This window comes from Apium graveolens, chromosome 7, assembly GCF_009905375.1.
Source record: "Apium graveolens cultivar Ventura chromosome 7, ASM990537v1, whole genome shotgun sequence".
In the NCBI taxonomy this organism is placed as follows: domain Eukaryota; kingdom Viridiplantae; phylum Streptophyta; class Magnoliopsida; order Apiales; family Apiaceae; genus Apium; species Apium graveolens.
In genome coordinates, this window is record NC_133653.1 from 89,741,346 (window position 1) to 89,766,248 (window position 24,903).

The following is a 24,903-nucleotide window of genomic DNA, read 5'->3' on the forward strand; positions in this document are numbered from 1 at the left end:
GAATTATAAATAAATTTAGTAATAATTTAATTTATTTATAATTCGAATTTGTAATGATAAATTTAGTGTTAAATTCGAGTTATGTTAGTGTAAAAGTATGGATGCAATTAACATATAATTTTGTTGCAAATAATGGGTAGTTATTTCGAATGTATTGTGAACTTGGTGTTTATATATGTGGTGATTGTTTTTATTGTGTACGTTGTGGTGTTTTTATTGTGGTGATTGATGAATTTTGTTGGCAATATTTTCAGGTATGGATAATTTTGATAATTTTGGGAATATGTTGCCGGGTCCTAACGCGCATAATATTATTTGGGATAATCGGTATCACGTCAGTGAGGATGTTTGGGATGGTACAGGGAGAGATGAGTTGTAGAGCTATTCGGGGAACAAGTCATTGCACTTGTGGAAGTTAAGGAGACCACAACGGGAATTGCTACACATGCTTGGGTTTGGGATTTTTGCAGACCCTGCTGTTGTCTTGGCTACTGACACTCGGTTGATATCTGCTTTGGTGGAGCGTTGGCTATTCAATGAATGACGAGTCGGATTATCGTAAGGATATACGAGTGGTGGTATGTTCCTCTACTAGTACTGTCTTCTATATAGTTCTTACCAATTGTATATTATATTCATTCTCGGATCATAATTTCATTGCAGTCATGGTTGTTGCCGAGGCTATTGCATATGGTACACCCAGTCGAGGGGCTTGACCCTACTTCAGCCGAAGTCCTAGCTCTACCGTCCAGGCCAAAGCAACGAAACTCTAATGATTGTGGTGTTTATGTGATGAAGTACATGGACTACTTCACACAAGGATATGACTTAGCTGAGGTACCAAATTGGTCGCACGAGGAGGTGGATACCTTTAGGTATCGGATAGCCAGGGAGCTTCAGTTAGGGAAGGCAAGGGGGATTCCCGGGATTCGTATGCGTAGGCGTCACGAGGCTTCGTAGTTGCATTTCATAGTATTTTAGTTTGTCAGATTATGTAGTTGGATTGCATTTTATTTTAGGTTGTCGGATTATGTAGTTGGATTTCATTTGATTTTAGGTTGTTGAATTATGTAGTTGGATTTCATTTTATGTTGTCGGGTTTTATTTGGTTTATTTGGTTTGTTTGGATTTCATTTTATGTTGTCGGGTTTTATTTGGTTTATTTGGTTTGACGTTGTTTAATTTTGTTGGATTTTTGTTATTTTTGAGCATTTTGGGTTGTTGTGGATTTTGGTGGAATTTGGTGGATTTTGGTGGAATTTGGTGGATTTTGGTGTTGTAGGTGTTGGGATTTTGGTGGAATTTTGTGGCTGCTCTATTTTGAATCTGCAAAAAACAATTTAATGGCCCCAACCGCGGAAATTTTCCGCGGTCCGGCTACAGCCCGACCGCGGAAAATTTTCGCGGTCCATCAGTTTTGTTTTTTGCCCCTGCAAACAGAGCAAAAGACAGGGGAAACAGAGTATGTGCAAAATAATCTTCTGTTGAAATGGCTTAATTTTTGGAAGTTAGTCTTAAACTAACTTCCACTAATCCAAACTACTCTCAAAAGTCTTAAAATATGGTAATGAGTGATTTTAAAAAAAAAAATTTTTTTTTTCATTTTTTACGTTAAATTGAAAATTCCTTAAAAAAGTCAACGAAAGTCAACACTTGTCCAAATATTGAAAAAAACTTTTCAATACATTTCATAACAATTTGTAATGTATAGTTCGACTTGTAAATTTAATTTTCAATCTCAAATTTTTAGATACACTTTCAATCTCAAATTTCATACTTTAATTCATAGAAAATTCATATAAAATTCAATGAAAATACATGGATTCGAATGAAAATTAGACGATCAATACAATCCACTAAATTTTATGAAATATATTGGTCCTAACCAAAAATACCTAGTATATTAGAAAGACCACCGGATAACCGGTGTTGAGCAACTCCTTGCGTAGTATCCACGAAGCATGCAATATGGTAGAGAACAAGTACACAACCATCACGGATATGGCCTTCCGTAAGTTTCCAAGGGTAAGGGTTGGAGTCGTTCCAAATGGTGACCGGAATCGTATTCGAGCCATCGTAGAGACGAAATCTTGCAAAACATGTCCCGCGTTCCCTCTCCGTCCCTCCCGTTAGGTGTGAAACCCAACCCTTCACATATTCGATGCGTATTTGGTCCATATTACAACCCTCACGAGGCCTCAAGTTTACAATATCGGCAATCCGATCACATTTAACAAGCTTACCGCCATTCCATTCGGATTTTTTCCATTTTCCATCGGGCGTGTTGTTGCCCAAATTCAAGATCGGAAGGAAGTACGGATCCGGATGAGAGTTCACCAATCTCCACGGTTCAGTACCCTCCATCCAATTGCATGCCTCGATCCAATTTTTGGCCCTATAAGCCTCCTCATCGGGTGGGTACAAGTCCGTTTCCTCTTCCTCCACATGGGGCGGCAGCTCGTCATTGTCCACAAGGGGCATCAACTCGGCACATGCATCTTCCATCTCACTAAAGGTTGGTGAGACCACATCTTCCTCGTCATTGTCCTCATACCACGAGTCGCTTGGTAGGGAGTCCGAGAATGTGTTGCTAACGTGGGAAACCGAATCACAACTATGATCGGAGTTGTTCTCACCACTATACTCGCTAGTCATGTTACCTATCACAATAAAACACAATTATATGATAATAATTGGCAATTATATGACAATAAAACATAACAAAAAAGAAAGCAATATTAAACACTTAAAATTGAAATCCATTTAAAGATTACAACATTCGGTTAGAAAATGGTACACCACTAATTATATTGCGATTCTTGAACATTTTTAAGATCTTCTAGTCTACTAGCACACTTCCTTTTATCATGGCCTTCCATTTGACAATAAGTGCACCTTCTTGGCGGCTTCTCCTTTTTACCAATCGATTCTATTGGACTTTTGAAACGAACGTCTTTCTTCCTCCCTTTAGTTTGGGACATAATAGGGTCAAGAATTGTTTCTTCATGAGCACTTGCATTTGGAGCTTGCGAATTGCTTTCGTAAGATTTAATTCCATCAACGCTCATTTTTTCGAGAATTGGTATTTCTCGATTCATCACTCCAACGGCATAATCATACCGTTCCTTGGATGCAATGCTACTTTGACAAAAACTCATGGTTAACATTGTCATGCTATTAAATCGATCGGTTGAGGTCATCTCATGACTTTGTCCAACATCCAAATTGTAAGGCAACACACCATCAACTCTATTGGCATGCATTGTCCACCTCCGGTTTATGTAATACGGGGGAATTTCCGAAACCCGTTTCTTAGTGAAGACCGCCAATAGGTGTCTACAAGGTAGCCCCGAATGTTCAAGCATTCTACACGTACACATTCCCAAAGAGCTTGCTTTCTCGAATGCCACAAAATAAACATTTCTTCTCGTAGGCTCGGACATGGGTCTATAACAACTATAGTACGTATAAACATCCCCCATTCTCTCCCCTTCTTCACTAGCTCATCGGTCTTTTTCAACAAAGTATTTTGAAGACTCGACCAATTCATCTTGAAATCTTCTAAACATTTCCTTAGTGTAGATACAAGAAGCATGATACTCCAATGTGGTATGCAATTTCATAGGACGTTTTAGATTAATGGTGACATAATCTTCTTCCTTCTCCCTCATGAATTAACCTTGCCAATGCTTTTTGGGCATTTTCAATGAATTCCTTCAAACCCGTTGCCGAACTCACATACTTATCAAAGAAAGAATTCATCCCCTCACTCCTCGATGTACTATTTTGAAACGCCGAAAATTTGTTTCTAGTATATGCAGGAATCCACTTGTGCTTCAACTCATATAACCCCTTTAACCATTTATGATCTTGCAAGTGATACTTTTCCACAAACGACGCCCATCTAGCTTCAAAAACACATTCGGTGAGAGATTTATAAATGCAATTGTTGAAGTCCGTCTTGAATTCCGGAAAAGCCGAATAATAATGAGCTAATTTCTCCGGGAATTTTTGACTAATGTGCCAAGAACACAATAAATGGGTAGTATTCGGGAGTACAACCGCAATAGCACTTGCCATGGCTTGATCTTGATCCGTGATTATAGTCAATGGAGGATTATTCCCAACACCTTCAAGCCAAGTACGAAGAATCCACTCAAAAGTCGACGCGTGTTCATCCCGCATCAATGCAAACCCGAAAATTACCGATTGATAATGATGATTGACTCCGGTAAATGGGACAAATGGCATTGCATACCTATTTGTCCGATAAGTGGTATCAAAAGCCATAACATCGCCAAAATTTTGGTAAGCCATTATACATCTTGGATCAATCCATACTAGACACTTCAAGCGATTCTCTTCATCGACTTCGGTCCTAATAAAATATTTAGAACCACTTTCTTCATTCAACCTATGCAACAAGTCCAACCCCGCTTGGGCGTCACTAATCTCAAACCTTTTCATCCTCTCGTCTCTTAACACATTCCTAACATGTTGAACATTGAAACCAACTTTGTCATTACCTCCATGAATGTTACCAATCACATTCATCACTTGACAATTACGAACCCCCGAACCATAAAGCGTTTTTATTAAACTACGGGTCGCGGTGTTGACATGTCTTTCTCGTTGTACCAAATTCATCTTACTAGGGGAAACAAGACCGTGGTTGTGTACCAATTCAAGGCTAGTTACCTCCCAGTGACGTTTTTTCTTTTGATAATTGACATACATCCTCACCTTGCACTCGCTTTTAGGAAGAACCTCTCTACGCCGTTTATTTTGACTACTCTCGGCGACGACACTTTTTCCATAAAGCCTACAAACATATAAACGACCATATATCTCGTTGTCTTTATTACGATGGCTAGCTTGAATTTTAATCGCAAATCCATTTCGTAAAGCATAAGCCCTAAAAAAATGACCGGCCTCATCCACACTTTGAAAATTTTGATTCAAATATGGAACTCCCCCCCCCATCAACATTTTCATACAAATTTGCATCCTCTACATTATCAATTTCATCCTCACCCTCAACATTATCACTATCATTTTCGACCTCATTTTCAACCTCATTTCCATCACTTTCATCTTCAACATCAACCAAATCGTCATCTAAATTAATAAATTGCTCATTTCTATCTACAAAATCATCATCTTCAACATATACAGGGGTTTTAGGTTCACTACTATTTAAACTATCAAGATGTAAACTACAATCAATAGCCTCTTTTTTTTCATTTTGACGTTTATGACGAAACATGCGAGCAAATAATTTATCCGCCATGAAAATGAGAAATTTAAGACAAGAAATATACCTTGAATTGACAAAACAACTTGAAGTTCTTGATGAAAATCGCCTAAAATGTAAACTTGGAGAGAGTAGAATTTTTCTACAAAATTTTGGTGTTTTGTGGTGAAATGAGGTGCTGTTGGGATGCTGGGGATAAGGGGACAGCACCCAACCGCGGAAATTTTCCGCGGTCCGTCCAGACCAACCGCTGAAACTTTCCGCGGTCCGGGTACCATCTCACCCGTTAATCCCCCATCCAACGGCCCTTAAAGTGTTTGTTAACAATTTAATAATAGCAAACAGTTGCTACAGATTGGTCCCCATGAGGGAATATGTTTCTTCTGTACACATTGGGTTAATTGTGAAGGATACATGTAAATATGTAAGTAGTTGTTTTAGATAATTTTTATTTGACTACAGTTTGCTGAATCTGCTCTTGCCTATTGTGTGAGTTGTGATCTTGCAGTACTATTAGAGCATAACAACTGAGCTTTATAGATTCCCAGGTTTAATTGCCAAAAGTGATATACAATTCTGGAACTAGTTTGTGTTGGGAAAGGAAAATAGTAGCCCCACAATTCTAAAACTAGTTTGTGTCGGAAAAGGAAAATAGTAGCCCCGATATGTAGGGAATAGCAGTTGTACTTGCATCTTGCCAGGTTTCTTTCCATGAGTTGTTCAGAGAAGATTATTGCTTTTGGTTAACTTCTGTTGTTAGAATGGAAATGGTAGCATTGATAAGTATAATTTTACTATATTTTTTATCTGGATATGCTATTAGGCAAACTAAAATCTTGGTCAGTATGAAATCCTTAAGATTATGGAATGAGTAAAGAAATGAAATGTGTCTGGTGCTGTTTAAATTCCGTGATGGATTTCTTGTAGTCGGCCTGCATTCTATGTACGGGAAAAGATGTTATTGCATCTTCTTTCCATTAAAGAACTTCCAGGATAGAAATAATGCTTTTGTGGATGCTTGATGTTCCCTCCGAACATCTGATGGAACAGATAAAGTATGCATCGCAGTGCATAAAACATACTGCTGACTTTTACAGAGGAATTTTGCATGTTTTAACAAGAACAAATAAGTTCATAGTTTTTTTGCACTATAGTTGCAAGAAAACTTCTATATTACAGATATGATAGTATTGTAAAGGAGACCATATGTTCTGCAATTATGAAAGCTTATTACTGGATGTTGGTAATAGATAATACTTAGTTGTTGCATCTGTGCTCCAAGCTCCAAGGTGCTGTGGTTTCTTGTCAATGGCTAATTACAAATTATTTGTTTATCAAGGCTGCAAAAATTATTTATCTCTGCTACCAATTTGATTAAGGAGTGTATGCAAGTATGAGATGGATTCCTGATTATTGCAATCTCGTTTGGTTCAGAAAATTTGGATATCAGGTATGGGTTTTGTTCATTCTAAACTCGTATGGGTTTTGTTCATTCTAAAGTTTGGTTCATAATTTGTATTCGCTGAAACCCATACCTAAAACCCATTTGGAATCAGATTTGATACCTTAGGGGAGATGTTGGTATGGAGAAGTAGTATGAGATATTAGATTTACTATTATTATTTATTTTAATTTCTACGATTAAATACAATTTATGTAAAGATATTTTAAATTTGATATATTATTTAATTTTAAATTAAATTATTAAATAATATTTATCTAATGCCAATATGTAAGATTTAATTTATTAAAAAATATTGAATTATTATTTAATTGGTTAAATTATATTTTACTAATCATATAATTTTTTAGTAAATTTTTATTTGTAAATTATGTAAGAAAATTAATTTCAATGTACAATGTATACTTGCACATAATATTAGAATAAAAATTGAAATGTTGATTATATTTGAAATAAAACAGATTCATTCCAGCAAACACACAATATAAGAAATCATTCCTCATCCCCGTATCAGCCTAACCCGATTCCTGATTCCAAATTCATGCCGACTTATGAACCGAACGACCCTTAAGGGTAGCATTTCATTCATCACTTGGGGGTTTGATTTAAATTTTTCAAACGCTTTTTGGAATGGGTTAAACATCAAGTAAGTCACTTAATGCGTCCAAATGTATCAAGTGAGTCACTGATTACAAAACTGACTCAGATGAGTCACTCATTTAAAAATTTGTATAAAAAATATCACTCTGTCATTAGTCGAAATTTTTAAAAATATTATATATTGAGTTTCACATATTTTTTATGAATAATATTAAATCCAAATGAAAGGTTCCAAGTTCTACTATTTTAGATAATACTGTTAGATTTTTAAAATTTTATCAACTATTTATTTTTAATTTTTTGATTGTTTTATGTGATTCAAATAAAAATAAATAGTAGATAAATTTTTAAAAATTTAAAAATATTATCTAAAATACTAGAATTCAGAATCTTTTATTTGGATATAATATCATTCATAAAAAATGTGTGAAACTCAATATATATTACTTTTAAAGAGTGATATTTTTTATACAAATTTTCAAATGAGTGACTTATTTGACTCAGTTTTATAATTAGTGACTCACTTGTTATATTTGGACAGTAACTGACCTACTTGATATTTAATCCTTTTTGGAATAGGAAATAATCAGCACAAATATGACACCTCACTAATTTCTCTACTCTAAAACACAACATTACCGAACATAGATATATGTATTTAATTGATGGTTGAGGTTGAACATTCTCTGCACTGAAATCTGTAGATTACATCTTATGCTGAAAAGTACAGGATTCAGGACAAGCTGTTTGCATGTACTCGTTTTAGTGGCAGTACGATACTCAGACCTGCTTATGCCTGAGCTTCTGCACCGTATTGTCATGGACTATTACCTTGCAAAGCTCAGGTTCCAGCTGACTATGAGTTGCTTTCATTACCGCCTAGCTAGATTTCTTGTACAAACGATACTCTTCGGCGATAAACCAGATGGATTTTATCTTGTGTCCTGTTTCATTTTAAACCCTGCTATAATCTATTGCTATAATCCATTCAGCTTCTTCACATGTACCATTACTGGTCTGATGCCTAATAAGATAAAGATAAATACATCTTCCTGAATGAACTCTTAACAAACTCATCTTCTTGTACGATGTATATATCCTCTTGTAGTTAGTTAGGATAAATGTCAAACTTTTCAGTTATCTTTACGATTAGTTAGGAGGCAATTCATAAGTTGTATCAGTATATAAACCATGTAACAATGCTGATGATAATAGAAGAAAGTTCGATCATTTTGTATTTCTTCCTTAAACCTTATTATGGTATAGAGCCATTTGTGTTCTAACGAACCAATAAAAGTACATCTGCCAGTTATAAATCAACCAGACAATTCCTTACGACTATTTCCAAACACTTTACACGTTCAAACAATGGCCGAATCAAGCATTCCAAACGCTACAGTCACATCCACAAGTTCTTTGATCCAATTTAATCCTGCTGCTCAATTGCCCATTAAACTTTCTGGAAGTATGAATTTCACAACATGGAAGGCTCAATTTGAATTGTTCTGCTTGGCTATCTTGATGGCTCTTCGCCGCCACCACCAACCCACACAAAAGAAAACGACAAAGAGGTCTCCAACCCTGCTTATCACTTATGGCTCAGGCAAGATAAGCTTATTCAAACAGCCCTACTGGCTTCAGTTGAACCTACACTCGCTTCTCTGGTTGCCGCTGCAGTTTCCTCTCGTGTAGCATGGAATTCCTTGCATACTGCATATGCTAATAAATCTCAAACACGAATTTTCAGCCTTCGCGATCACCTCGGTCGTTTAGCGAAAGACACCAAGACAGCATCTGATTATTTTCGAGAAATTCGCACAATAGCTGATGTGTTGACTATAGCCGGTTCTCCTCTTTCAAACGCGGAGTTGGTAGTTAAGGTATTAAGTGGCTTAAGGAACTGATTATAAAACTATAGCATCTGCTATACGAGCCAGGGAGTCACTAATTCCGTGGGAAGAATTATCCAATTTGCTTCTTGATGAAGAACTCACTATTAAGCATACAGACTCACAGAAATTTTTCACTTCTATCACTGCTGCTGTGACACAACGCACTAGCTATCCCGGGAACTTCACGTCAAATCAGAGGCGTTATCAACAATCAAACTACCAAAGCGGTCCATGGTGTAACAATCAAACTCGTCATTTGAACAGTAATTGGCGGTCACAAGCCCCACCTTCTAACAAGGTTGATAATCGTCCTCGGTGTCAATTGTGTGACAAACCAGGTCATATAGCTAAAGTATGTCGGTCGCAATTACATAACCACATGGTGGCTAAGGCACATTTTGCAAGTCGCATTGAACAACCAGCGGCACCATGAATTGTCGATTCCGGAGCATCACACCATATTACTTCAAATGCCAATAGTTTTTCTGAAGTTCATGCCTACAATGGTCCTGAAGAAATTGCAATGGGAAATGGTGTTAGGAATTCCCGCTTCCCGTCTTTACGTAAATAGAACTTGAGAATTATCACAGATAATAATATGAACAGATCAATAATAATCAAGACAGATGAACACCAAGATTTATACGTGGAAAACCCCCTTTAGGATAAAGAGGTAAAAATCACGGGACCAATTCCAAATGTTTCCACTATAATGATAATAATGGTTACAATATTCTTTCTCAAGTTTACGAAGTAACATTTGAGGTACAACCGAATAGTAATACAAAGATTCCCTATTCCTTCGGTACTGGACCGAATAACCTGGACAGAACAGTCCCTTCGGTACTGGACTGGATAACCTGGAGAACTTCCCTTGTTGCAGCTGCAACACTTGGACGAAATCTAACCGCTATAGACCCGAGAGGCTACATCCCGACCAATACTCACACTAACTCACCCGAAATGAAAGAAAAGAGAAGCACGAGGGCCCCCTATTCTGACCTGCCTGAAACTACCGCAAGGTAAGTTTCCTACTAGACGGACTATCTAGCAGCTATACACTTAAGAAGTGAGGGAGAGAAGAGAGTAAGGTGCATTTTGTGAAGTGGGGGGATTAGGGTATTTATAGGAAGAGCCAATGGCATGCTCTGGTAATTAAGTGGTAAAGTAGGGGTAGATAAATAAGAGGAAGGTGGGAGGAAAGTAGGATAAATGAAGTGGTGTGTTTGGAAAGTTTTGTGTGGGGGGGGACCCACAACTAACAATCTTCCCCCTTTTCGAAGTCACAACGCTTCACTTGCATTCCATGTCTGTGCCCCGTTTGCATAGCTCTAACTTTTCTCGCGAAACCACCTTGGTCATCATATCCGACGGATTCTTATCTGTGTGTATCTTCTCTATCTGGATCACCCCATCTTCGACCTGTTCCCACAACCAATGGTAACGTACATTAATATGCTTAGTACGACGATGACAAGTAGCATTCTTGCTCAAGTTAATAGCACTCTAACAGTCACAGTATAACTCAAAGTTATCCTGTTTCAGACCCAGTTCTCGGTGAAACCGCTTTAACCAAACCACCTCCTTGCCTGCTTCACAAGCAGCAATATACCCTGACTCGGTTGTTGACAACGCAACACACTTTTGCAACTTGGACTGCCATGCTACAACCCCCTCCCCCCTGCAAAAGTGAAAATCATCCCTGACGTGGACTTCATCTCATCTGGATGTCCTTCCATGTCAGTGTCTGTAAATCCTTCCAAGACCGGTTCACCGTCTTCGTACTTCAAGCATAACCCGGAAGGGCCCTTAAGATATCTGAGAATCCACTTCACTACTTCCCAGTGCTTTCTTCCAGGATTTGACAAATATCTACTCACAACTCCAACAACATGAGCAATATCTGGCCTTGTACAAACCAATGCATACATAAGACTCCCCACTGCTGATAAATAGGTCTAGCGGATTTACTTATGGATTTCTTTAGTTGAATTGTTTGATGCTTTAGTATGTGGTGATTGTATGATATCCTAGTATTGGTTGTGCGTATTCGTCTTGTGAGCGTCGCGAACTTATAAGATAGCGTGTTAATTCTTAATGAAGCGAAAGTGAATTTAAGGATTTAGAACTTTCCATGCTAGCATAGGTTCATGTATTGTTATGCATGATTCGTAGGTAATTTTAACCATCTTACTTGTCCTATGTAATCAAGATAGATAACTTGTGCTTAAACCGTTATGTTGTCAAATTCTATAAACATATAGGGTCTCAATATAATTGGTGTCTATTCATCTTCTATCTCTTTTGTGGATGTCTGGTAGAATGGTACTCGTGCAACGAATGTTGGCGTTTATCAGTTTTGTGTTGTCTGATTAGTGTCATCACCATTGCATGCTACGGTTGAGAATAATAAGGCTATTGAATGAAGTATTTAATGAAGTTAGAATCTCATGTCTGTCATATATATTAACTCAGTCAAGCTTATCCTCGTAGTTATAATAGTTAGCGTAATTCTTAGTTATAAACACTCTCAATTTGTTATCATCTTAATATTGAATAATAACTATACATTATTGCTTAGGTGCATAATTTAGATAGTTAACCAATACAGTCTCTGTGGGATCGAATCTGATTTATATCTTATACTACTTGCGAACTCGTATACTTGCGTGTAATATTAGCGCGTGTTTAGCGACTAACAAGTTTTTGGTGTCGCTGCCGGGGACTGCAGTGTTAATTACTAGTTTATGTGCTTTCCATTAGTGGTCGTTAAAGTTCATTGACTTGGACATTGTTACTTATTTGTTTCCTTATTTTATTTCAGGTGATCTAGCGAGGGTGTATGCATACGCGTTCGCGTACTCGTAAGAGAACACTGGATAAAGCCGAGGAAGAACTTGTGGTAATTTATAGGGAAGTTTTTGAGGAAGAAAAGAAGGTAGAAGAAGAAGAGAAAGTTGAAGAGCCAATTATAGTAGCTATAGGTGATCAAGCAGAAAATCCGAAGGCTTTGATGGACTATTCTAAGCCTAAGATTAATGACATTCAGTCTAGCATCATTAGATCAGCCATCACGGCTAACACTTTTGAGATCAAGTCAAGCACGATCCAAATAATACAGAACTCAGTTCATTTTGGGGGTTCTCCTACTGAAGACCCCACCATGCACATCAGGGATTTCATCGAGATATGCGACACTTTCAAGTTCAATGGTGTGACTGAAGATGCTATCAAGCTGCGACTCTTCCCATTCTTTTTGAGGGACAAGGCTAAGTGATGGTTACACTCTCTACCGGCAGGGTCTATCACAACTTGGGAAGATCTTGCTCAAAAGTTTCTCACTAAATTTTTTCCCATGGTGAAGACTGCAGTAATCAGGAATGCTCTTACCCAGTGCAGCAAACTAGAGAATCTTTGTGTGAGGCTTGGGATTGATATAAGGAGATGCTAAGGAAGTGCCCACACCATGGCATGCCTGATTGGATGATTCTCAACTGTTTCTACAATGGATTGGGTCCTACTTCTAGGCCCATGCTTGGTGCAGCATCAGGAGGAGCCTTGTGGGCTAAGAGCTACGATGAAGTTTATGAACTTACTGAACTGATGGCTGCTAATAAGTACCAGAATCCTTCCCAGAGACTGACTCAGGGAAAAGTAGCAGGAATTCTGGAGTTGGATGCAGCAACTGCTATAGCTGCCCAACTTAAGGCTTTGACAATGAAGGTGGACACTTTGGCTAATTATAGAGTTAATCAAATCACCAGTGTCTGTGAGCTTTGTGCTGGTGCCCTTGAGATGAATCAGTGCGTAATTTCTAATGAATCAGCTCAGTTCGTGAGCAACTTCCAGCGGTCGCAGCAATCTGTGATAGTCACCTATCATCCAAACAACCGCAATCATCCTAATTTCAGTTGGAACAATGCTCAGAATGCGGTTCAACAGCCTTATCAGCAGTATCTAGCTAAGCAGTACAACCCCCCTGGTTTTCAGCAACCGCCGTATGCACCAAAACAACAACTCCAGCTGCTATAAGCTAATGAAAAATCTGAATTAGAGGAGTTGAAGCTCATGTGCAAGAGTCAAGCTGTTTCTATCAAGACCTTGGAAAATCAAATTGGGCAAATTGCCAATGCCTTGCTAAATCGTCATCCTGGTACATTGCCTAGTGACACTGAAGTTCCAGGAAAGAAGGAAGCTAAGGAGCAGGTAAATAGGTCTGGGAAGGTTGCAAATCCCGATCAAACTCAAGAGTTGACTGAAGAAGCTGAGGTTGAGGAAGAAGCAAAGCAGCAGGATGAAGAAGTGGAACCAAAAAAGACTACTGTTGAGCACACTCTGCCTGAGGGTAATACAGGGGAGAAAAAGATCTATCCTCCACCGCCTTTTCCTAAGAGGCTGCAGAAGAAAAAGTTGGACAAGCAATTCGAGAAGTTTCTGGAGGAGTTCAAGAAACTTCATATCAACATATCTTTCGCTGAGGCTCTCGAGCAGATGCCTAGTTATGCAAAGTTTGTGAAAGGTATTCTCTCTCGGAAGGTGAAGCTTGATGACTTAGAGACTGTCGCTCTAACGGAGGAATGCAGTGTTGTGCTGCAGCAGAAGTTGCCACCGAAGCTTAAAGATCCAAGAAGCTTTACTATTCCATGTACTATTGGTAAAATGTTTTTTGACAGATGCTTATGTGACTTGGGAGCTAGCATCTTTTTGATGCCTTTATCAATCTTCAAGCAATTGGACTTACCTGATCCTGTTGTGGATATGTTGTGAACTTGATGATTTCATTAACAAAATACCTTGGTAGATTTTACTTAGTGAAAAATGTAGCACTCGACGGATAAGGATTATAGTCCCGACGGATGACTCAATATAGTCCCGACGGATGATGATTTATTATCCATCAGGTGAGTAGCTTGTGTAACAATAAGTCTGTAGCACATTTCTGCATACACATTATTTAGATTTTGTAGTAGTAATCAAGTCATGTTGACTTTAATTAGATATGCAGAATAGTTTGATTAATTGTACATAGATGATGTCTTATAATTCTGTGTAAATGAAATGAAGTCACGTGACAAATTGCTACCCGACGGATAAACATCAATGCCACTCGACAGATGATCAACTAGGCAACCCGACGGATTATCATGAACCCGAAGGATGATCATGAACCCGACGGATAAAGAATTCAAACACCTGTTGATAGTGACAACACAGTCACATACGTCGAGTGTATGCAAATGGAATGTGGAAGCCTATTCAACTGGGTTTTAGAGAACAAAGAAGCATTTCCATTTCCATGCTATTATGAAGATATTCAAAGATGCTGGAAAAGAGTAGTGAAGTAGCATAGTATTAGACTTGATAGTTTTTGTTTTATTATCCTATCTTATTACTTTGTAATCTTGGTGTTATATAAACCAAGAAGTAGCAAATAGAACAACTAACGAAGCAACCTAGAGAGAAACATTTGTAAGCTGTATTCTTAGCATTTCTCTGCAATTTTAGTTGTTCGAATTTGTAAGCAACTGTGAGCTAATTGCTACACAGAGTTCTCTTGATATATATATATATCTCTGGTGGATACTTTCAAATCCACCAGAAAGTTTTTAAAGACTTGTATTTTTAATTACTTGTGTACTGATTCATTCCAAGTTATTATTCCGCAGTTTGCAAACCAATTCACACAGTTATATATTATTAAGATAGAATATTTTATATCTTTATGAAAAAGTTTCAAGAATTCCATTCAACCCCCATTCTGTAATTCTTGTTGCATTTTTAGGGACTAATAATTGGTATCAGAGCAAGCTCTTAACAAACAGAGAGTTTAAAGATCACAACAAAACAGCAAGATGAACAAGAAGGATGTTGGAGTCAAGATTCCTTTTCTGGATAAAGATAATTACCATCATTGGAAGGTAAAGATGCATCTTCATTTACTTTCTCAAGATGAGGCCTATGTAGATTGCATAGAAAGAGGCCCTCATGTTCCAATGAGAGCTACAACTGGAAATGAGCCATCTGTCCCCAAGCCAAGGCATGAATGGTCTGATCCTGATATTGAACAAGTCAGGAAAGATAAGAAGGCCATGAATATCCTGTTCAATGGAGTTGATGGTGACATGTTTGACAACATCATCAATTGCAAAACTGCCAAGGATGTTTGGGATACCATATAAATTATATGTGATGGCACTGAGCAAGTTAGAGAAAACAAGATGCAGCTACTGATTCAGCAATATGAGCATTTTTACAGTGAAGAAAGTGAGTCTCTCACAGACATTTTTAGTAGGTTTCAAAAACTATTAAATGCTCTGAAGTTGCATGGAAGGGTCTATCAGACAAAAGACTTCAATCTGAAGTTCCTTAGATCTCTTCCAAAGGAATGGAAACCAATGACAGTCTTATTGAGAAACTCTCAAGATTATAAAGAGTTTACTTTGGAGAGATTGTATAGCATCCTGAAGACTTATGAGCTTGAAATAGAGCAAGATGAGAGGATGGAGAGAGGAAAGAAGAAAGGAGGGTCCATTGCACTAGTTGCTGAGTTAGAGAAGGAGATGAAGATGGAAGCTGTTGAATCAACTTCAAAGGTCTGTGAAAATAAGGGCAAGGGGCTGATAGCAGAAAATGAAGATTCTTTGAGCCAAAATGACATGGAAGATATTGATGAACATCTAGCATTAATTTCCAGAAGATTTGCCAAGCTCAAGTTCAAGAAGAACTTTGGAGCAGCTAAGCCAAATAGAAACATGGTGGATAAATCAAAATTCAAGTGTTTCAAATGTGGCTTGGCAGGGCACTTTGCCAGTGAGTGTAGAAAGTCAGATTCCAGCAAAAAGAAGTTTGAGCCTGTGGATTATAAACAGAAATACTTTGAGTTGCTCAAACAAAAGGAAAGGGCTTTTATTACACAAGAAAATGACTGGGCAGCAGATGGTCTGGATGAGGATAAAGATATCAGCTATGTCAATCTAGCCCTAATGGCCAAGTCTGATGAAACAAAGACAAGTTCTTCAAGTAATCAGGTAATCACCACTAACCTTGCACATTTATCTAAAGCTGAGTGTAATGATTCCATAAATGACATGTCAATAGAACTATATCATTTGTGTGTTACACTTAAGTCTCTTACTAAGAAAAATGCTAAAATCAAAGAAAACAATTTGTTTTTAAGTGAGAGGAATAATGTGCTAGAGTCTCAGTTCATTGAATTTGAAAAATTAAGAATTGAGTATAAAATTGCTAATGATGAATTAACTGAGTCCTTGAAGGAAGAAGAGATCTTGAAGAAGCAGCTTGAACGAGAACAGAAGGTGATTAAGGCATGGAAAACATCTAGAGATGTTCATGCTCAAATCACCAAAGTTCAAGGCCTGTAAGAAGAACAAGGCTTCTTCTACCTTCTTTGGTTCTTCCTTTGACATAAAGCTGTTGTATAGACATTCTTCCTGAGTTGCTCTCCTTTTTTGAACTCTAGAAGAAACATCACCAATAATCAGTTCAAAGGGGTGATCTTTTGTCCATTTCCTTGGTTGAGGTAGATTAGATCTAGATGAAGAGACCTCAACGTTGTCTTGATGTGTGATTGAGCTTTGATTGCTAGAAACTCCCCCTGAGTTAGTGGATCTTTGATTTGAGAAAGGGGTACTTTCTATGGGTGATCTTCCTTGACTTCCTGCTCCTTTTGATAACCCGACGGATGGTGAATTTTGAGTACCGACGGATGAGGCAGGTTGTCTACCGACGGATAACACAGATTGCCTTCCGACGGATGAAGCATTATGCAACTCGGCGGATGTTGAGTTTTGTGCTTCATTGGTGGTAGATTTGTCTGCATTATCCTTAGACACTGTTTCTTGATCACTCTCATCATCACTTTTATCACTGACCATCTCAACATTGTCGAATTTGAGGCTCTCATGGTAATCTCCATCTTTCAGTCCTTCAATCTTTTTTTCATCAAACACAACATGTATAGATTCCACAACAATGTTGGTTCTTAGATTGTAGACTCTATATGCTTTACTAACAGCATATCCAACAAAAATTCCTTCATCTGCTTTAACATCAAACTTCCTATTTTGATCAGTTTGATTTCTCAGAATATAGCATTTACAGCCAAAGACATGAAGAAAGTTTAAAGTTGGCTTCTTGTTCTTGAACAATTGATAAGGAGTCATGCGTCTTGCTTAATTAATCAGAGAGATGTTCTGAGTGTAGCATGCAGTGTTTACAGCTTCAGCCCAGAAATATGTTGGTAATTTTGATTCTTCAAGTATTGTCCTTGCAGCTTCAATGTAACACCCCCAAATCCGGGGTCGGGGATCCGGGTTGTCACGAGTTCCATTTCCCTTAATAACACCCAATCTTAATAAATAATCAACTACTCTGTACTGTGACCCCACAATAAACACACACACCACAAGTTATAGTCTCAGAGATGATTATCCAAAAATAATCACAAGTCGTTTTATTCCACAATTATATGTCAATACACCTTAAAAGGGTTTCTGAATAAATCTACATTTCTTTGCCATTATTATAATTGATAAAGATACATAAGTCTGGTACATCAACAGTTGAAAACCTAGCCTATTGATAGTTACTACCTCGGCTACAGCGACATCAACGCCTACAGGAAACTGCGGAATGTTTCCTATCCGCTTGCGAATTGGGAGCTTGGTCCTGTTCATCTTGTCTATCTGATGTTGTGTGATGAAAGAAAAAAGCAAGGGTGAGCAACAAGCCCACCGAAATAATATGTATAATACTTAACAATATAAGATCATACTCATAGTACTCATGAAAGTCTTGGTCAAAAGAAATGAACCAAGCTGATATCTTAACGCGACCAAGTCGCAAAATATTCAGTATATATATACATATATATATAATTTTCACAATCTTTGAAATCCTCTGACATGTATAATATACACAGAGTTCCAGTTTATAACTATATAAAAATATTGTTGCAAGGTGATCTCATATATCTAACCTTGTCTCAACGTTTTTCTGAAAATCTTTGTTATGCATAAGATAATCATTTACTAGATATAAGTTTAAAAGATAAAGTTACAAGATACTCCAATATACTTATATCTTTTCCAAATACTGCTTGAACTACCACCGTTCAAGTTATAATGAGCTTTCAACAGTTCATCACATAGATGAGACTACAAGAAAAGATTTGAATAGATTAAATCTTTAAAATAACATCAAAATAAAATGAAGTTATGAGATACTTCATTTGATGCAAACATCATTTTGAAAACTTGACCCTGCCAACACTCAACAATCGCCCAACCGTAGCCTTTCTATCGAAGTGCTCTGGGTAGTGTTGCAGAAATATCCAATTAGATGATAAACTCATTACGGGAGTTTGCCGCGCCAGGAAGACCACTTACGATGATCAATCGTAGTAGTGCAACCCCACCATTTTCTACATGTAGAGGAGAACCTGTCGGATTTACTTGTCAACCGAACACTGGACTCCTAAGGAATGGACCGTCTTAGCGGAACTTCCGGGCCATTTGGGCCAATATAATAAGGCTGGGCTGGCGCTACTCGACCACTTACGCCACTCCTAGTTCAGATGAAGTCCATGACTCTGAAACGTAAAGCTCGTCCCCACTTTCCTCAAGTAGAAACTTGTTGATACGGCTCCACCAAGAAGTCGTATCTAGTTGGAAAGGAAAACTCAGCGATATTTCCCAGGCGATGCCTGTTAATGGATTAACTTGTTCCAATAATTTTACTTCCCGAGTTTTGGGTAAGTAATCAAAATTCTTTTATCAAGACAACAACCTTGTTGCGAATATAAAACACACCACAGAGCCGGATCCCTCAGGTTTTGGGCGAGTATTTAAATCCCCTTCGAAAGGAGGATCTTAAATATAAAAATGAGTTTTGGGATCCGCTATAACTTTTAAAAATCATTTTAAAGACTCGAAAACACTTTAAAGAGTGTTTGGAGTAATGCTGATTTAATAAAGTAAATCAGTCCCAATATATTAGAAAATATCTGAATATTATTATTTAAATAATATTCCCATAAAGAATAATCTTTATAAAAATAATTGAAGTAGATGTTGTAAAACTTATACTTGAAATGACTATTAAATAACCAAAGATATACTTATACGAAAGTAATATCTTTATTTGAATAATCAAAAGTAAGTTTGATTACCGACACATTATTCTTTAATAAAATAAAGAATATTAATTAGTAAATAAATCGGAGTCATAAGTCCTCGAATGAATATTCAAAATAATATTCATAAATAAAATTAACGGAGTCATAAGCCCTCGAATGAATATTCAAAATAATATTCAATAAATAAAATAAGTGGAGTCATATGTCCTCGAATGAATATTCAAAATAATATTCATTAATAAAATAAAGTTATCGAATAAACCTTATTTGATTCATAGTTTTGAAAACTATTCATATATATATATAAATATATATATATTATACTCGGGAGCATCGACTCCCGGTTTTAGAAAAAAGTTCACCTTTGGGTCCCCTATACTAAGGGTATATGCAAATACCTCTTATCTCTAGCATAGGTATTATCAACTGAATCAACAGATATATGTCAAGATTACGAAACAGACATGCATATATATACCATATCAGCATGCTTCAATATATCGCAAAATTTGCTAATTAACCAACATGCATCTATCACAAGATAATGCATATACATATATACATCACAACAACAGTATAACGGGTAGATTACTTGCCTGAGTGCTCTCGGATAGACTTAAGCTTAGAGTGGATCCGATAACCTATGAACAACAACATAAGTCAGAATTAAACCCCGGTCGCTTAAGAAACTAGACTTTAACCATTTAGAGTCCTAACGTTCGCTTTCGTGCTTAGCGATTCACTTAAGTCGCTCGAGTACTCTCGGCTCCACCATTTTTAATAAATTAACCATTAAGAGTTTTAAGGAGATTCTTTCGTGAGTACCTTACCAACTGCCTAATCCACTTAACATAATTGTTTCATACCCCAATTAGTCCTTTAAGGTCCTTAACCAAGGTTTCAAAGTAAGGCGAGGGGTAATGGTTCGGTCACGAAACGCCGTTACTTAAAACGGCCGTTTCTCCTAAACCGTACATCGGAATCAAACGAACCACATATCAAAACGAAGCTCGTAACATGAACTATCTAAACATGGCAATGGTCAAAACTTAGCAGGGAGTTCTCGGGTCCTAATATTATGAACAAAAGCAGTCTAAAGTAAATCGGACATTACGACGGCTATGTTTACGCGATTTCCCAATTTTATACCATTCCAATTCAACCACCAATCAATACCAATCCATCCATACAACCAAAATCCATCCTCACTACATCATAACAGCCCCAATCAACTCAACATTAACAATTTATACTTATTCTTAAACTTGAATTTAAACTATACTTAAGTCCTTTAACCAAACCATAAGATTTCAACCTTCAATTCACTACCATTCCAACCCAAACTCTAAACCAACAAGCATCAAGCTACTCTTTACCATAACTATCAAAATCATCCTAATATACAAAATAAAGCTAGGGTTTGGAGATGTTATACCTTCGTTGAAGCTTTTAATCAATGAAAGATACTTGGAATGCCCATGGAAGCCTTGATCTATGCTTAAGCTACCTTGAACTTTCATAAAAAATCAAGAAAACCAAAGTTATTTCTTGAAGGTTACTATTCACCATCTTCTTCCTTGATTTATTGGAAGAGATTGTGAGGGAATTAGAAGCTTAAACTTATAGGATATCCATATCTATGTACAAGGAACCTTAGATAATTACCTTGTGATTTAACAATGCTTGGAACTTGATTTTTGATTTTTCTTCCGTTGAAAAGAATAAAAAGCCGAGAGCAATGTTGAAGGAATGAAATAATTTTGTGTTTGCTTTGATTTGTTTTGGCTAGCTTGGTTGTTTTTGTTTTGTTTTTGGGTAATTACCTTTCTAACCTTGACTTTGTGTGGTTTTAAATCAACCACATCTCCTTCCCCTTATGTCATGCTTATGATGTCATCATCCCTTACTTGTCCTCTTCTTATTGGTTGGATGACCTCATCATCCCTAACCTCCTTGATTAACTTCCTAATTGTTTGCCTAATGACCGATGATCTGTTATACGGTTCGCTTAACTTTCGTTTTCGTTTATCGTTTGAGAGATCATACCTGGGATCTTATTACTTGGGTTTCCTTAACCTTTCTAAATACATTATATTCCTTTTATGATCCTCTCTTATAATCCTTTAATTTAAATCCTTTTTATCCTGTTACCTTATACTCAATTCTTTCCGTATCTAGTGGATTTCCGGGAAAAATCAAAGTGTTCGGAATTGGATTCTAACGATCTTTACATACACTTATATGTCATATAGAGTGCCAATAAAATCTCAGAATATCCATAAAATAACCCCTACCTAGTGTGGCATGAAAAGTTTTCTCATTCAGCAAAAACACTATTCATAAGGGTTTCAAAAATTTTCCAAAAATTGGGGTTATTACAGTCTCCCCTCCTTAAAAGGATTCCGTCCCGGAATCAGATAGAAAATGAATAGGGATACACTCTTAACATTGCACTTTCTAACTCTCGAGTAAATTTTCCCACATTGTGGTTCTACCATCAAACTCTGACTAGTTTGACAACCCTTCTCCTAAGCACTTGTCCCTTTTCGATCTATAACCCTTCCTCGTTGCTCTATATAGGTTACGTCGGGTTGCATGTCTATGCGCTCATATGCCCCTTATTTATCTGGCATCCGAATTACACTTCCTTAATATTGATACGTGAAACACGTTATGACTTGCTACATGTTCGGGGGTAGGGCTAGCTCATATGCTATCTTCCCAATACGTCTTAATATATCCAAGGGTCCAACAATTCATGGACTTAGCTTCCCTTTCTTTTCGAACCTCATCATTCCTTTCCAAGGGAATACCTATAACAACACTAGGTCCCCTACTTCCTATTCCTTGTCCTTTCATGTCAAATCAACATACTTCGTGTTCCCATCTTGGGCTACTACCAGCTGTCCTCTGATTAAATCTATTATATCCTTGGTCCTTTGGACCACTGCTGGTCCGAGCATCTTGCGCTCTACAACTTCATCCTAACATAAGGGGGATCGACATTGTCTTCCCTCAAAGATCTCATAAGATGACATCTCGATACCTGACATACGATCTATTATCATGAGAAAACTCAATCCGCGTTAAGTGATCATTTCAAATTCTTTCAAGTCTATTGCACAGACTCTCATTATAGCTTTTAGCATTAGAGCTTTTGCTTCTCAATACCCATTCTTTTCCAGTTCGTAATCGCTACTACCTTCCATTCCTAATATTATACTGGTTATACTTTTGCTCGTTAGCGTTCTATAACCTTTTAATAACCTCATCAACCTTAGTATCACGAATGTGTTTCCATTGCGAATACCACCACAACTTTACTACTCCTTTTTCAGCTGCTTCTATCTTCGAAAGCTTAATCCTTCATATAGAAGTAAAAGAATTTATTGAGAGATCACTATGATCATGAACACTTGTTATATTGCATAGTTAGTACAGAAGGTGGCCAGCCTTTAGTACTTGACAAGCAATTAAATAATAGATGGTATCCTACTAGGCTTCTATCACACAGATAGATAGTCATTCGGCAATACCTCCCCTTCTGGAAGGGTTGTTCTTCTCAGCTTACATGAAATGAAAAGAAGAGAAAAGAACGAACTGAAGAGAATTGTATATTTGTAAAAAAAAAAATTATTTCCATAAAATATCTGGCTTGGAATCTACCTCTGAATTATAGAGGTTTGTCATAGGAGAACAAAACATATATGTATTTATATCAACATCAAGTATTATAGCATCGTATTTCAAATGCCTAAATATTTTTGCTATTCCGTCCATCATTCTATGGACCCATGCTCTTCCTCGAGCTTATACACAATCACCTTTGAAACTCCCTCGATATCGAAAATCGAATCTGGGATCTCATTCTAGACTTCATCGTTACTAGAATTCTATGATTGCACCGCAACCTTCCTCATATAGTAATACGACTCTCTTTTCATAAGAGGGAATACATATTCAATAGGTAGATACTCTACTTAATTAGTTTATCAATGATAACTTATACACTACCACGACCCGATTAGTGGTACTCAATCTCAACATCCATTCCAATACAACTCTCACGGTTGTAATCAGCTCATTACTCACAGAATCATTGCTGCATTACTATGGTCCACCACTGACCTACTGTCGTCATTCACTTTCCATGAAATCTTAATATCTAACCATACGAAGTCCATACATGTCATATAGAATACTTCTAAGGAGTTAACATAACCACCAATCATAATTCATGAAGAACATTCCAAACTCTGACGTACTCTCATGACATGAAGTAGATAAAATTGCAGAAGAGTTTCAGGCAAAGCAACGATAGCAGGTTAATACCATTCTTAATCGTATGCCTTAAATAGAAGACTTAACTCAAGGGTTCGTCTAGTCCTTTTTGAAACATGGTCCTGGCTTATCTCAAGATAGTATCTTCTGAGATAGATAGCCCGCTCATGGCGATTACACTAATTAAACCTTTACCAAACTACTATTACAGTTGGGTATTGCACAGTCATCAGAAGGAATGTCAATCTTCCAACCCATAATACAACCTTTACGGCTTCAGCCATTATCACTGTATTCCTCTGGCACGAGCGCCTATAATTGCTCTCTTACACTTAAAGTGTCGGCCACCTCTTTTGCCTTTCCTGATAGTAAAATTTCCTTACAGTCAATGTCATTTTAACCACCTCCAAATAATTTTCTACCTCATTTCAATCACAGCTTATATGAAGATGTTTTCCTTAAAATCAGATGAGTAAAAAAAATATCACCATTTTTCCATAAGTTATTGCCTCAGTCTTTAGAGGTTAATCACTGTCACGACTGACTCTCAATCATACTTAGAACATCTTTTATCTTAAGTCCTAATTGCCCTGAACAATATCGACCATTACTGATTCGATCCATACTTTCTCGTGGTTTAACACGTGCCCCACTTGGCATCATTATAATTACGTCACATTTCCTTTATCAATATTTCTATTCTTGAGAATTTTGAATATTACCTTTCTCCTTGTAAAACCTCTAAGGTTATCCTGGAATCGTTCCTCCTGTATTCCCTAGATACAGGGCATATCAAGATACCATTTATTAATACCAGAATCATTGTCTATATACTTCTGAAAAAAAATTTCTCCACTGATTCTTAAAGGTTGTTATTACCTTAATCCTTTCCAATTCATACTGTCAAAACTCATACTATCCCTATTAAGGGTGAAATGCCAACCTTTATGCATTCCCCTAGGATTCGTTTTAAGTTACCGATGTTCTATCCTTAATTCCACCTTTAAAAAGGTACATGCATCCTTCCATGGATAAATCAAGTCATATATCCCTGATAAGGGTGTCTTATTCAATCATTCCCACCTCGATAGTATATGCCTAATTTCACAATAACATCTGTATTCAAAATGAGGTCAATCAATATGGCCTCCAAAAGATAACTACGGTTATCTACTTTTCTTGCTTGATTTGGTAACGATAACAAGGATCTTCTGGAAGATATTGGTCGTGTTCAACGTGAACTTCTTCTTAATAATTC

General features: G+C 37.1%; 3 protein-coding genes and 1 non-coding gene across 4 annotated transcripts; 1 reads left to right on the forward strand and 3 right to left on the reverse strand.

Annotated features, from left to right (window-relative positions):
- Positions 1-2,801: 2,801 nt before the first annotated feature.
- LOC141673852 (protein FAR1-RELATED SEQUENCE 3-like) lies at positions 2,802-3,482 on the reverse strand. Its single transcript, XM_074480581.1, has one exon. It carries the CDS (start codon positions 3,480-3,482, stop codon positions 2,802-2,804), a length of 681 nt encoding a protein of 226 aa, XP_074336682.1.
- A 154-nt stretch (positions 3,483-3,636) lies between these two features.
- LOC141673853 (protein FAR1-RELATED SEQUENCE 5-like) lies at positions 3,637-5,290 on the reverse strand. The gene is made up of 2 exons (XM_074480582.1): positions 4,998-5,290; positions 3,637-4,915 (listed from the first exon to the last, which is right to left on the reverse strand). The coding sequence occupies exons 1-2, from the start codon at positions 5,288-5,290 to the stop codon at positions 3,637-3,639; spliced, it is 1,572 nt and encodes a 523-aa protein (XP_074336683.1).
- A 3,394-nt stretch (positions 5,291-8,684) lies between these two features.
- LOC141673854 (uncharacterized) lies at positions 8,685-9,641 on the forward strand. The gene is made up of 3 exons (XM_074480583.1): positions 8,685-8,887; positions 9,064-9,196; positions 9,333-9,641. Exons 1-3 carry the CDS (start codon positions 8,685-8,687, stop codon positions 9,639-9,641), a joined length of 645 nt encoding a protein of 214 aa, XP_074336684.1.
- A 2,937-nt stretch (positions 9,642-12,578) lies between these two features.
- On the reverse strand, positions 12,579-12,681 carry LOC141675663 (small nucleolar RNA R71). Its single transcript, XR_012556305.1, has one exon. It is a non-coding gene; the product is annotated as a small nucleolar RNA R71 (small nucleolar RNA).
- Positions 12,682-24,903: the final 12,222 nt, after the last annotated feature.